Source organism: Pseudorasbora parva, chromosome 10 (genome assembly GCF_024679245.1).
Source record: "Pseudorasbora parva isolate DD20220531a chromosome 10, ASM2467924v1, whole genome shotgun sequence".
Lineage (NCBI taxonomy): Eukaryota > Metazoa > Chordata > Actinopteri > Cypriniformes > Gobionidae > Pseudorasbora > Pseudorasbora parva.
In genome coordinates, this window is record NC_090181.1 from 20,189,400 (window position 1) to 20,202,122 (window position 12,723).

General features: G+C 37.9%; 1 protein-coding gene across 1 annotated transcript; it reads right to left on the reverse strand.

Moving 5' to 3' along the window:
- Positions 1-992: 992 nt before the first annotated feature.
- ppp1cb (protein phosphatase 1, catalytic subunit, beta isozyme) lies at positions 993-12,601 on the reverse strand. The gene is made up of 8 exons (XM_067455430.1): positions 12,466-12,601; positions 4,970-5,101; positions 4,410-4,640; positions 4,162-4,266; positions 3,935-4,006; positions 2,809-2,960; positions 2,538-2,672; positions 993-2,323 (listed from the first exon to the last, which is right to left on the reverse strand). The coding sequence occupies exons 1-8, from the start codon at positions 12,536-12,538 to the stop codon at positions 2,219-2,221; spliced, it is 1,005 nt and encodes a 334-aa protein (XP_067311531.1). The 5' UTR covers positions 12,539-12,601; the 3' UTR covers positions 993-2,218.
- Between the last annotated feature and the right edge of the window lie 122 nt (positions 12,602-12,723).

The following is a 12,723-nucleotide window of genomic DNA, read 5'->3' on the forward strand; positions in this document are numbered from 1 at the left end:
TTAGGAATCATGTTCATCAAAACAGTGCACATTTAATTTATCTAACTTTTATGTTGGTTAGTTCGTTTGTCTGTTTCCTTATAACGGTTCTTTTTTGACAATTTTTTTGCCAGGTGGCTTTTTTAATTATATGATGTCAATCATACCGATATAATAATCTATGATAATAGTACGTTGTCTTGACGCCAGCCAACCGCTGCATTGCTGATCGTGGTTTCGAGTATCGATGCATCTGCCCTCTTCTGGGAACACAGGCACGAGCAGTGATCTCAGATAATTTAATCCAGATATATTAATCCAATCCGCAAATTTGTTTGAAGAACCAAATTAGCCAGAGATCAGTTATCAGGATTAAAATATCTGGGATCTGTCAAATCAGACTTTATGTCTCCACGTCCCCCCCCCCCCCCCCCCCCGTCTCATTGACAGTAAAAGATTGCTTCTGAACGTCAGTAACGACTTAGATACACTTCCTGACTTTAAGTCCTCCAAGGTCAATTTTATTTTTGACATTTTAAAATATCACGCTCTCAAAAAAAGTATGCGGGTGTGGAGCTGTCTTTGGACCTGCCAATCAATCAACATATATTTAAAAAACAAAGGCCAATTACATCAGGGGCAACATAGTTTTATATGCACACACAAAAAAGCAGCAGAGGCAGGACTGTGATTTGATTGATTAGATAAATTTATTCAGGTCATTAAACAAATAAATTGTATGAAATGTCAGAAGGTACTTCAACTAAAAACAATTTCAGCTCATTGTCTGCACTGAAATAGAGCCTGACCCTGCAGGGCTGGAGTATCCATGACAACAGACCACAGATTGTCCTTGTCCACATTTCACAGCGTTGGCGAGTTACAGTGCTGCTTATTTTAATGAAACACTTGGAAAAATTTGGTTGAATAGCATCCAGAACTATGGTCTGTACCACTTTAATTAGCCTGGTATTTGTAGTTGCTAAGGGACACAAACACAGAAGAGGCAAAGAGAGTTTTCGTCCATTTATTAAGTTTGAAGCCCACTTATACAAAACTCATGAACTGCTTTTAGAACACTTTGATAGCTTTCCAAACATGTGGAAATAAATTAAGGAGAAAAAGTAAACAGCAACACACAAAAATAAGAACATTAAAAAAGAATGAATTATGACAGGTGAACATCAACTTGAGAAAATGCAACCCTCACAGAAAGGCATTGTTTAGTCACATGTGCTACTATTTTAGGTAATAAGTTGTTAAAAAAAATCCAATCTAATAAGTTTTAACCTTTTAAATGATGCTAGGGAACTTCAAACATGTGCTATTCTTTAATATTGAATTAATATCTTCCACCCGGAGGCTCTTTTTGTGTCAGCTGTCATGTTATCCAATGAGAAAATGGCTGGTGGATCACATTGCTTCAGGCAGGTTATTACTGACGTTTACAGGGGTCATGCAATGAAGTGTTATGCCGTGACACTTTTCTCCTCAATTATTACTATCGTAAGACATAAAAACAGCACGTTAAACAGATGTCTATAGAGTTTCGCTGTAAATCCCAGAGGTATTAAGAAAACAGAACATGCAATGCCATTTGTAAATGCAGCTGTGCCGATGTGTGCGTGTCACGGTGTCCGAGTTAAAATCCCTTTTGCAGCTTTGTCCACGCTGACCTAGTTTATCGACAATGGATTGTGTCTGCTGACCTGTGATCAAGCACCCTGACAGAGTTAAGTGTGAGAGAGTGTGAGTGTGTGTGCGTGTGTGTAAGCCTCTGGTCTTGAAACTTCAGTGTAGCGAAATACACAACAACCTTCAATACAATCGTCACTCTTTCTTTATGAATCAACGTTAATGTTCAATAATCAAAGAGTACTGAATTAAAGTTTAATAAAATACTTATATATCAGGACACTACTGAGATCTTTGCGTAAGAGAATGAGTGTGTTTTGCTCTGGGTTCTTTGTAGAGCTGTTGCTTCCCAAAGCAGTATTATTATTATTATTTTTTTATGTTATTAAAATACCAATAAACAAACAAGCAGAGCAAAAGAAAATAGAATGGTTCGACTGGTCACAGCAAAATTTCTGTACACAAATATTAAGAAAAGAGAAAGAGGTTTGGCAGGGCGAGTAGAGAGATTTTATAGGAGAATTGGGAAAGTAAATTTTCCCCAGAAAGGGGTAGTTTGCTGAAGGTGGGGGGATGGAGGGCGTGGTTCTGGGTGGCAAGCCGCTCACCTCTTTTTGGGGGCTTGGGCCGTACGGGGAGGGGTCACAGGTCGCCCTGAGTTGACCCCACCGTACTGATACTTTGCCTTCTTTTCTGATGGCTTCAGGATCTGAGAGAGAAAACAGTGTGTGAGTGCATTGTAAGTGTAAAATGCAAATGTGTGTGTTCTTGTATACATGGTTTATGATGACACAATGTGTATTACAGTGGTATAACATGGTTTACGAGATCACTTCCTGTGTTCTAGCAAATGGCTTTAAAAAAATAAATAAATAAACTGTTGTTTTTTATATGTGTAAATGTGTGTGTGGATGATGACACACCTGAAAAGAGCACATGAGTGACTCATCCACACTCATCATTCCACCGGCATTGTCAAACTCCCCGCAGTAGTTTGGTGCTGAGAACAGAGTGACCAGCTGACGCTTTGCAAAGAACTCATAACCATCTTCAACAACCTGCAAAACACGACACACTCACTTGCACAAACTAAAACGCAACCTACATATAGAAGTCATAACCCACCACAACAACAATTATTCAGTTACTACATGGATAGCGGCTACTGATTGGTTAAAATGAATCGTTACAAACCTGATGTGCCCGGCAGATCAGGTCCAGATCATGGCGGTTCAGGAATTTGCTGACTACGTCTGCACCGAAAGTGAATGAAACACCACGGTCGTTCTCCCCCCATCCCTGAACGTCCTTATCTGGGTCCGACCACAGCAAATCACACAGCAACCCTGCAAGATAGAGAACATGTGTTTGTGGAAATATTTCATCCCATCATCTTTTATAATAAAAGTTGATTTTGTCAGTAAAATCTGTAGGTTGTTTAAATACATTCCATTAAATTTAACTGTAATAAAATGTTTTTAAATGGTCAATGCAAGTACCAAAATCAAGAGCAGTGAGGCTGGTGGCAGATCAGGTCTTTTATCAATAAATAAAACTATTTAGAAAACAAAATATAAATTGAAATAAATAAAAATACTAGAAGAAACACCTAACCGAAAGTCTTGCCTTGGCACCTAACTGAAATAAGTTAACCACCAAAATTACTAGCAGGAAATTCTCTCTCTCTCTGTCTCTGTCTCTCTCTCTCATATATATATATATATATATATATATATATATATATATATATATATATATATATATATATATATATATATATATACACACACACATATATATATATACACATACATACACACACACATATATATACACATACATACACACACACGCACATATATATATATATATATATATATATACACATTATATATATACACATACATACATACATACATATATATATATATATATATAAACCCACTTGAAGCAAGTATCTGACTGAATCACTTGGGTCTAGTCCTATTACGTAATTTGTAATAATAATTATATGCTAATTTATTTTTATTTAAAAAAAAACTAATAAAAATGACAAAAGCACATAACAGCTTTTATTTTTATATTTTCAATTTTAATTTGTAATTCTAATTCAAAATTTAAATAATATTAATAGCATAAGTAATACTAAAATAACACTGTCAAATATAATACAGATTTGACTCAAAATTAATTAGAATGTTTTAATAAAAAAATAAATGTATTAAAATAAACATTTATTAGTTTTAGATGGAACTGAGACATCAATACCTTATCAGTCTAAAAAAAGTATTTTTTGTACATCACATGCACATACACACACCTGTATCTGGGACATCAGTTGGTCGCATAATCCGACGTATCTGTTCCATTGACTGCAGATCAGGAGAGAGACCTAGAAGATGGAAAAGACAAAGAAAGACAGTAAGTCACACAGACAGAAAAAGTGTCACAGGGCATGGACTAATATTTTTAGACTCAGTTGGCCCATTTTAACAGGCCAAGAGTCACGTCTATGAAACTATCCATCATTTGTTCACTCATTCTCACCTCCATGGCAACAGAAAATCTTCTCGTCTATGATGGCAGCGATTGGGAGGCAGTTGAAGCAGTCTGTGAACGTCTTCCAGAGTTTTATGTTGAACCTGCGCTTGCCTGTGATAGACAAAAGTACACATTCAAAACAAAGCATTATGCATGACCTGAAAGTTTGTTTAGTGGGTGAGAAAATCAATAATAAGATTTTAGATCGTCTGATGTGGGTGTGTTGATTTTTTGATGTGTTTACATATGCTCACACTCATCATAGAAGCCGTAGATACGGTTGATGGAGGCACACTCATGATTTCCCCTCAAGAGGAAGAAATTCTCAGGGTATTTGATCTTATAGGCCAGTAGGAGGCAGATGGTCTCCAAAGACTGTTTCCCTCGGTCCACATAATCACCCAGAAAGAGATAGTTTGCCTCTGGTGGAAAACCGCCATATTCAAACAACCTCAACAGATCTGTGTACTGCCCATGGATGTCACCTAGAGACAGAGAGAGAGAGTTTATATGATTGACATCATAAATCAATAAAGTTGCATGGATTTAGTTAATTGGGCTTAGAAAAGAAAAAAATGGCCTAAAGATCTCAACACCCAAAATTCAGGTTAATGACTCTGGCACACACACACAAGGGTCTCAGGTGTGCCACAAAGAGAAAAGAAATGACCTCAAACCTATCCTCATTACATTCATATTTATATCTTGCTCTACTTACACAGAGACTCCAAAAACCTTAAGAGATAGAGGGGAAGGAATGTAATTAAAATGGTAGAAATCTTCTCCGCTCTGGAGAAGGAGAGTATTAACCTACCACAGATTTTAAGTGGAGCCTCCAACTCCAGCAGGATGGGCTGGCTGAGAAAGATCTCTCGAGATTTAATGCAGAGTCCTCGAACTTCTGCTTCTGTCATCTGAACGATCTTTCCTGGACGACATCCTCGCACTGGAACCGTAGACATCAACATTAGTTAAACATCAGTTCATAATCCATAAGTGTGACAACTTTGCTGCAGCCTCAATAACTGGGTCTTATGTATGATTTTCTAATCACACAATTCACAAATTGGCCCACAAACCTTAGTCATTCACTAAAGCAAATTGCACACAAAAAAGACTTTATCAGTCTGGCAAACTGACAAATCTGTTTGGCACTGATCTGATTAATTGGATTTTTACTGCTAGAACCAAGGCATTCTGAGAAGAACTAGGCACTGGATTTGCCAAAATTGGGATTGCCACATCAAATCTTTGGAAGCTATTCAGTTTTGCTAAGAGGGAGGCAGGGGAAGTAACTATTTAAGATAAGTACTATAAAAAAACATGGTTGGTAACTTCACGTTTGTCAGACAGGTCTCTTGCTGTATAATTGGACCAGAACAGGCTGCAAAGCTGACTTTGTCTATAGTCAAAAGTCTTGGGCTGTGTCCAAAATTGCCCCCAAAAAACACTTAAATAGGGCACTATATGAGTGGAAAGCCATTTGTGTGCAAAACCATAGTGGATGTTATAGAGTGTAAGATTCCATTCCATAATGCACCAAAATATGAAGTTATAGCCTCAACGTCTAGATGCAATGAGATTTACGCATCTAAGATGGCGCCCGCAGTTGAATCATCCATCCATTTTTCTAAACCGCTGGTCCAATGAGGCTACAGTGTAATTTCATACAGGCATACATTCCTTTTTAGTTGATTATTAGATTGTTTAATTAAGGTTTATACATAGTTACTGTGGTGTGACAGGCAGCGGGGCGAGGGACCGCGAGAGCGGGCCGGTGATTAATGTTCACGAGTGCCAGCTGCGTGGCACACCGGTCTCGTCTTTCGCAGCCCTTGCTCCTCCTTATATGCTCCCGTCACATGGCCGCGAGACGAGACCAGTGTGCCACGCAGCTGGCACTCGTGAACATTTATCACCGGCCCGCTCTCGCGGTCCCTCGCCCCGCTGCCTGTCACACCACAGTTACCCTGACATAGTTCATCTTATTATTACTGGAGCTTCAATAATTATTAATTCTGAATTCACAAACTTGTTTTCATTCATTTCCTCAAATTAACGATATTAGTAGACCAATGTAGGGAATAGTTAATGAGGGTACAGGGGGCGATTTCAGACCACCTTGCTGTACAAATGACAGCTGGCTCCTTAATCTTTCTCCTTAAACTTATGTTTAATTGATACTTTTATTTTAATATTTTCTTATGATTTAAACTACTGTAATTTAAACAACAAATCATATAACAAAAACGGGATGCATTCAAATTATATAAAGGACTTTTTAATTTGTTACCAAATAAATCATATAAATATGATTCATATATTATAATATGTTTCATATAAATGCTGTTCTTTTGAACATTCCACAAACACATTAAGCAGCACAACTTTTTTTTTTCTTCAAAACTGATAATAAGAAATGTTTCTTGAACACCAAATAAGCATATTAGTAAAGCTTTGCTATCACAGGAATAAAACACATTTTGAAACAGTGGCGGAAAGTATTCAGACCCACTTAAAATGTTCACTCTGTTATATTGCAGCCAGTTGCTAAAATCATTTAAGTTATTTGTTTTCTCATTAATGTACACAAATTACCCCATATTGACAGAAAAACACAGAATTGTTGACATTTTTGGCAGATTTATTAAAAAAGAAAAACTGAAATATCGAATGGTCCTAAGTGTTCAGACCCTTTGCTCAGTATTTAGAATAAGCACCCTTTTGATCTAATACAGCCATGCGTCTTTTTGGGAAAGATGCAACAAGTTCTTCACACCTGGATTGGGGATCCTCTGCCATTCCTCCTTGCAGATCCTCTCCAGTTCTGTCAGGGTGGATGGGAAACATTGGTGGACAGCCATTTTCAGGCCTCTCCAGAAATGCTCAATTTAAGTGCTCAAAATCAGTGCTCTGACTGGGCCATTCAAGAAAAGTCACGGAGTTGTTGTGAAGCCACTCCTTCGTTATTTTAGCTGTGTGCTTAGGGACATTGTCTTGTTGGAAGGTGAAACTTTGGGCCCAGTCTGAGATCTTGAGCACTCTGGAGAAGGTTTTTATCCGCATTTATTTTTCCCTCGATTGCAGCTTGCCCATCCAGCTGAAAAACATCCCCACAGCATGATGCTGCCACCACCATGCTTCACAGTTGGGACTATATTGGACAGGTGAAGAGCAGTGCCAGGTTCTCTCCACACATACAGCTTAGAATTAAGGCCAAAAAGTTCTATCTTGGTCTCATAAGACCAGAAAATCTTATTTCTCACCATCTTGGAGTCCTTCAGGTGTTTTTTAGCAAACTCCTTGCAAAGTTTCTTGTGTCTTGCACTAAGGAGAAGCTTCCATCAGGCCACTCTGCCATAAAGCCCCGACTGGTGGAGGAATGCAGTGATGGTTGACTTTTTTTTTTACAACTTTCTCCCATCTCAAACTTCATCTCTGGGGCTCAGCTACAGTGATCTTTGGATTCTTCTTTACCTATCTCACCCAGGCTCTTCTCCCCTGATAGCTCAGTTTGGCTGGACGGTCAGCTCCAAGAAGAGTTCTGGTCGTCCAAAATAGCTTCATTTTAAGGATTATGGAGGCCACTGTGCTCTTAGGAACCTTTAGTGCAGCAGAATTTTTTTTTGTAACTGGCCAGATCTTTGCCTTGCCAAATTCCTTCTCTGAGCTCTTCAGGCAGTTCATTTGACCTCATGATTCTCATTTGCTCTGACATGCACTGTGGGCTGTAAGGTCTAATATAGACAGGTGTGTGGCTTTCCTAATCAAGTCCAATCAGTATACTCAAACACAGCTGGACTCAAATGAAGGTGTAGAACCATCTCAAGGTTGAGCAGAGGAAATGGACAACACCTGAGTTAAATATATGAGTGTCACAGCAAAGGGTCTGAATACTTAAGACCATGTGATATTTCCATTTATCTTTTTTAATAAATCTGCAAAAATGTAAACAATTCTTTGTTTTTTCTGTCAATCTGGGGTGCTGTTTCTTCATTAATGAGAATAAAACGAACTTTTAGCAAATGGCTGCAATATAACAGAGTGAAACATTTAAGGGGGTCTGAATACTTTTCGTACCCACTGTATATTAAAATAGAAAACCATTATTTTAAATTATAGTTATGTTAAATAACAGTAATGTTGCGTTTCACATTACTGTATTTTGGATTTTTTTTAAATGCAGCCTTGGTGAACAAGAGACTTTCAAAAACATTTTAAAACCTTACTAAATCCAGTGTATGAAACAGTAGTGTACATATCATAATAAATAAACATTTTCATATGTCATGTCCTGCTCGCATAGTAATTTCAGTGAATGCTGCCGTTTATGTGAGTGGGAATCATGAGAGTGTCTGGAATTCTGCAAGAATGTTCCCGCCTTTACAGTCGAGACTGTCTTACTGTTAAACAACCATTTTGCAGAGTGGTTTATCTAAGAACTCCACTTGATAGAGAGAAACTACAAGCGAGAACCTGTAGCTATAATTCACTCTGAGACGAGGAGAATGACAGATTAAAAAAAGAGTGTATGGGGAGAAAAACCATAATAGCTGAGAGGCAGTATATGTCACAGAGAAGGAAAAGTTGTGCTCTTTTCTTACAGCTACGATTATAGTTATATAATAGCGATAACCATTTTAGTCTTCAGGCAGTCCACCCTCACAGTATCCCACACACACCAGAAATGTTGGAGACTCTTTGAAAAGAATGCTGTAACCCCAACTACTGTGCATGAATAAAGTCCAGAGCACTTTATGAGATTGCAAGTATGGTCCCATTTGTACAGATTGAAGTGTGAGTCTATGAGCTGATGAAATGTCCCTGTTATTGCAGCATGACTAAACATAAGAAAAATCTTATTGTGTGTACGTGCATGTGTTCAACAAGCCACAGTCCAGAGCAGTCTGAGCTAGATTACGAGCTGGCCAGAAACAACTTGTTCAATGTGGCAACCAACTACAATTTCCAAGCCATTTTAAAACTAATTCCTCGCTCTGATTCCTTGTTCATCATGTTAGGGTCCCATCAAATTACATAATACATGAGAACAAAATGACACCATTTATCCAAGTCCTGAGTGGCAGCCATTAGACATCTCCGACCACTGTGGGTACGACAGCAGGCCGCTTGATCTTCACAGATAGACGAGTGTGATCGAAAGACACAGATGGAACATGAGAGAAACATACAGAGATGTGTTTGTGAGACCATGAAAAACTGAAGTGTGAGGAGACGAGAAGTGGGACGTTAGGGTCACAGAGAATCACAGATGGCATTGCTGAGTGAGGGTCAGCAGGAGGGTGTTGGGACAGATGGACAGGCACGAGGCCATATCGGTTATCAGGGTGGTGCAATAATCCATGGCGCTTCCCTTTATCAAAAATAACTGAATAGCAGAAGTTTGTGTAGCAACAAAAGTCACTGATGGACAGCAATAAACCATATTTGGTAGATCCTAACCAAAGTCCCAGAGACAGAAACATTGGTCTTTCTACTACTCCACACAAACCTCTCTAATATCTATTACCTAATATCTAATAGTACTGTAATAACTATACAGGATAGTAAATGGTTCCAGCATCTATAAAGGCAGAAATGTAAAAGCCATGGCAAATCGTAAAGCCAACAATCCAAACCATTACAGAGCAACGTAAACCATATTTTGAAGATTATGAATAAGTTTAATGTAAAGTTGCACTATGAAAGAAATGCATTTTAAAGATTCAGAACAATTCATTAGCTTTCCATTTATAACTCTGAGAAAAAGCTAATCTTTATATTTAAGTTAAACTTAGTAAAGTCACACAGTAAAGTTACTGTGTGTAGTACGAGAAAAAGTGCAACGAGTGCAATGTTATGGAGAGAATATATAGTGTTCATTACCATTATAATGAAGATTCAATCTAACTAAGGAGAATACAAACCAAATTGAATGTAGCAGTAGAGGCTCCTGACTGTAAATTTAGGTAGGGCAGATTCTGGGTCTTAGCGCTAGTTTAGGATAAACAGTTTGTAAGCTTTAGTCTCATCGCTGAACACATGCAGACACACTTTTGGCAGAGACTAAAAGTGCTTGTGTAAATCAGCCTCAAGGGTACGAACAGCACACACATAGATTTATAATTTCATTTGATACGGTACTCCACATATGCCTTGTTAAGGAAGAACAGAAATGCCAACTAGTTACTGACCTTATGCAGACTAACATATAACTCAAGTGGACTGATATAGTCTTGGTCTGTATCAAGGTTACGCAAGATAACGTGAAAATAAGAGGGGCAGTCTCAAAACTGCCCTAATTACTCTCAATTAGACCGTGCTGCACAGCTGCAGGTCCATTTTTTTCCACCACAGAAAAAAGATGGACGTCACGCTCTCCTTCTCTTCAGCTGAAGTGAAGGCACCAGTGTCCAAATATGGCAAGGTCCCAACCACACTCCTGCCTGATACAACTTTTTGTAAAATAAACAGTTACGGAAATTTAGAAATTAAAGTTTCAATTTCCTCCTGAAGTTTCTGAAAAATGTCCATCGGTGTCTAAGTGACCACTTCACTCAAAGAAGCTGTCAATCTCAGTTTGAACAAACATTAGCATTATAAAAACATCCTAAAATGAGAGAAACCATCTTTGAAAAAAATTTATTTGAAGTGTAATTTGACTTTAGTTAGTCTATGTCCCCTTAAATTTCATGGAGGGGTGGGGTATATGAGTTATAAAGCATCCACCCACCTGTGGGCGATCGAGATGCTTTGGCTTCACTTTTCGTGACTGGTGTGGCACACTTGCTTTAGATTGGAAAAATGTGGGGCGCAGTAGAGCTGGGCAGGGCCCAGGCACCCGCTACCCTGGTTAGTATCCTGTAGGGCTGTAACAACTCATCGATAAAATAGGTAATAATACATAAGTAATATATTCCTTAGTCACTTCTGCCTACCAGGCATTGAAAACTCCTGCCAGTCGTCAAAGTTTAAACTGTACTTTCTATTAATAGCTCTTTTACACATAGCACAGATATAGATTCAATATACATGTCTTCATAGCATTCATTTGGCATGTTTGTTTGAAGGACAGCTTTGGGCAGGATGCGGAGTAGTGCGTTTTGTCAACAAATACTTTTAAGAAAGAGAGAATTGGGCCTTTTTATCTGAATAATTTAAGAAATAATTAACACACTAAATCAATTATCAAAATAATCATGAGTTGCAGCCCTATGTCGTGATACTTGCCAGGCAAAGCCATGCATTTAATTTTAATACCCTACTCACTTAAGGGCATAAAATAGTCTAGAAAACACCCCAAAATAATGTGTTGCATAATACTGAACACATTTATGATTTATTATTGATTCAGGTTATATATTTTGGTGGGGAACTGCTCCAACTGCAGATGAGCCACGTTTGGAATGCAGTGTAACATTACTTATAATAAGTGTAACCTTATGAAAACAATAGTGTTTTTTTATGAAAAGGATTAGAGGACTAGCATTACAATGAATCCTCTTCATAATTAAACAATAAATATTCCCTTTTTAACATTACACTGTATTTTCCTTGTAACACTGTTCTGTTACTTAAGGGAATGAAGTGTAACATTACTAAAAGTAAACGTGTAACGTTACAAAGAGAATATTTATTGTTTGATTATGAAAAGGATTTATTGTAGTCATCTGAGGAATAAACAATATAAAAATAAAAACTGAATATAACGTTATTAAGAGAAAAAAACAGTGCGATATTAATAAGAGAATAGAGTAACGATGTAGGCTACTCAATACATGTACTATTACGAATACGATTTAGTATAATATTACTATAAAACTGTGTAACGTTAATAAAAAAGATTTAGGAAACAGACTTGCAATATTAATAAAGATGATGAAGGTTAGGAGACGTACATTGTAACGTCGTATACTAAATACAGTGTGAAGAGAGTCGAATGGAGAATCATAATTACGTCGGTTGCATTCGCCTGAAGTCAACGACGCAGCGGACACTGCATCGTCCTGCCCTCTCTCATTTACTCGGTTTCTTTGAACAACCAATGTACACTGTAGGCCTTCGCGTATCGTTCCTGCTTCGCTAGATAAAGGCAAGGTTAGATCTAATCTGAAACTCCCAGCAATGGAATGAAGGCTGTCCAAACCCGAGGCCATAGCCGTGTTTGTAAACAGGGCGCAGAAACGCGAATCTTCTCTATTTACGAGCACAATTTCCCATTCACCAACAGAAAAACAGATTACGACAAATACCTTATTATCGAGTATGTTGGTGTAAACGTTAAAATGTATTCACTTTCGAAAGGCTTACCTTCAAGAAGACGAGAAATGAGACTGTCGACGTTTAATTCCCCCTCCGCCATCTTCAGTGCCGAGTTCTGCATGCAAAGCTTCCAGCAACGGACGCTAGGTGGCGTTCACAATGACGTCATTCACTTAGTTACAAGCAGTTACGTCAATATTAATGACCGTTTCATGCATATTTAAACATTTTGAAGGCAAACTTTTGACCTGTTGAAAGCAACTTAATTGTTAATGGTATTTTCTATTGTTTAACGCATTGCTATTT

Excerpts from the sequence above, each read along its gene's own strand:
- ppp1cb (XM_067455430.1), bottom strand. The coding sequence starts at position 12,538 with ATGCAGAACTCGGCACTGAAGATGGCGGAGGGGGAATTAAACGTCGAC. Across the intron at positions 5,102-12,465 it reads CATTTCTCGTCTTCTTGAAG|TGCGAGGATGTCGTCCAGGA; the intron begins GTAAGCCTTTCG and ends CTACGGTTCCAG. Across the intron at positions 2,324-2,537 it reads CACTCATGTGCTCTTTTCAG|ATCCTGAAGCCATCAGAAAA; the intron begins GTGTGTCATCAT and ends TTTCTCTCTCAG.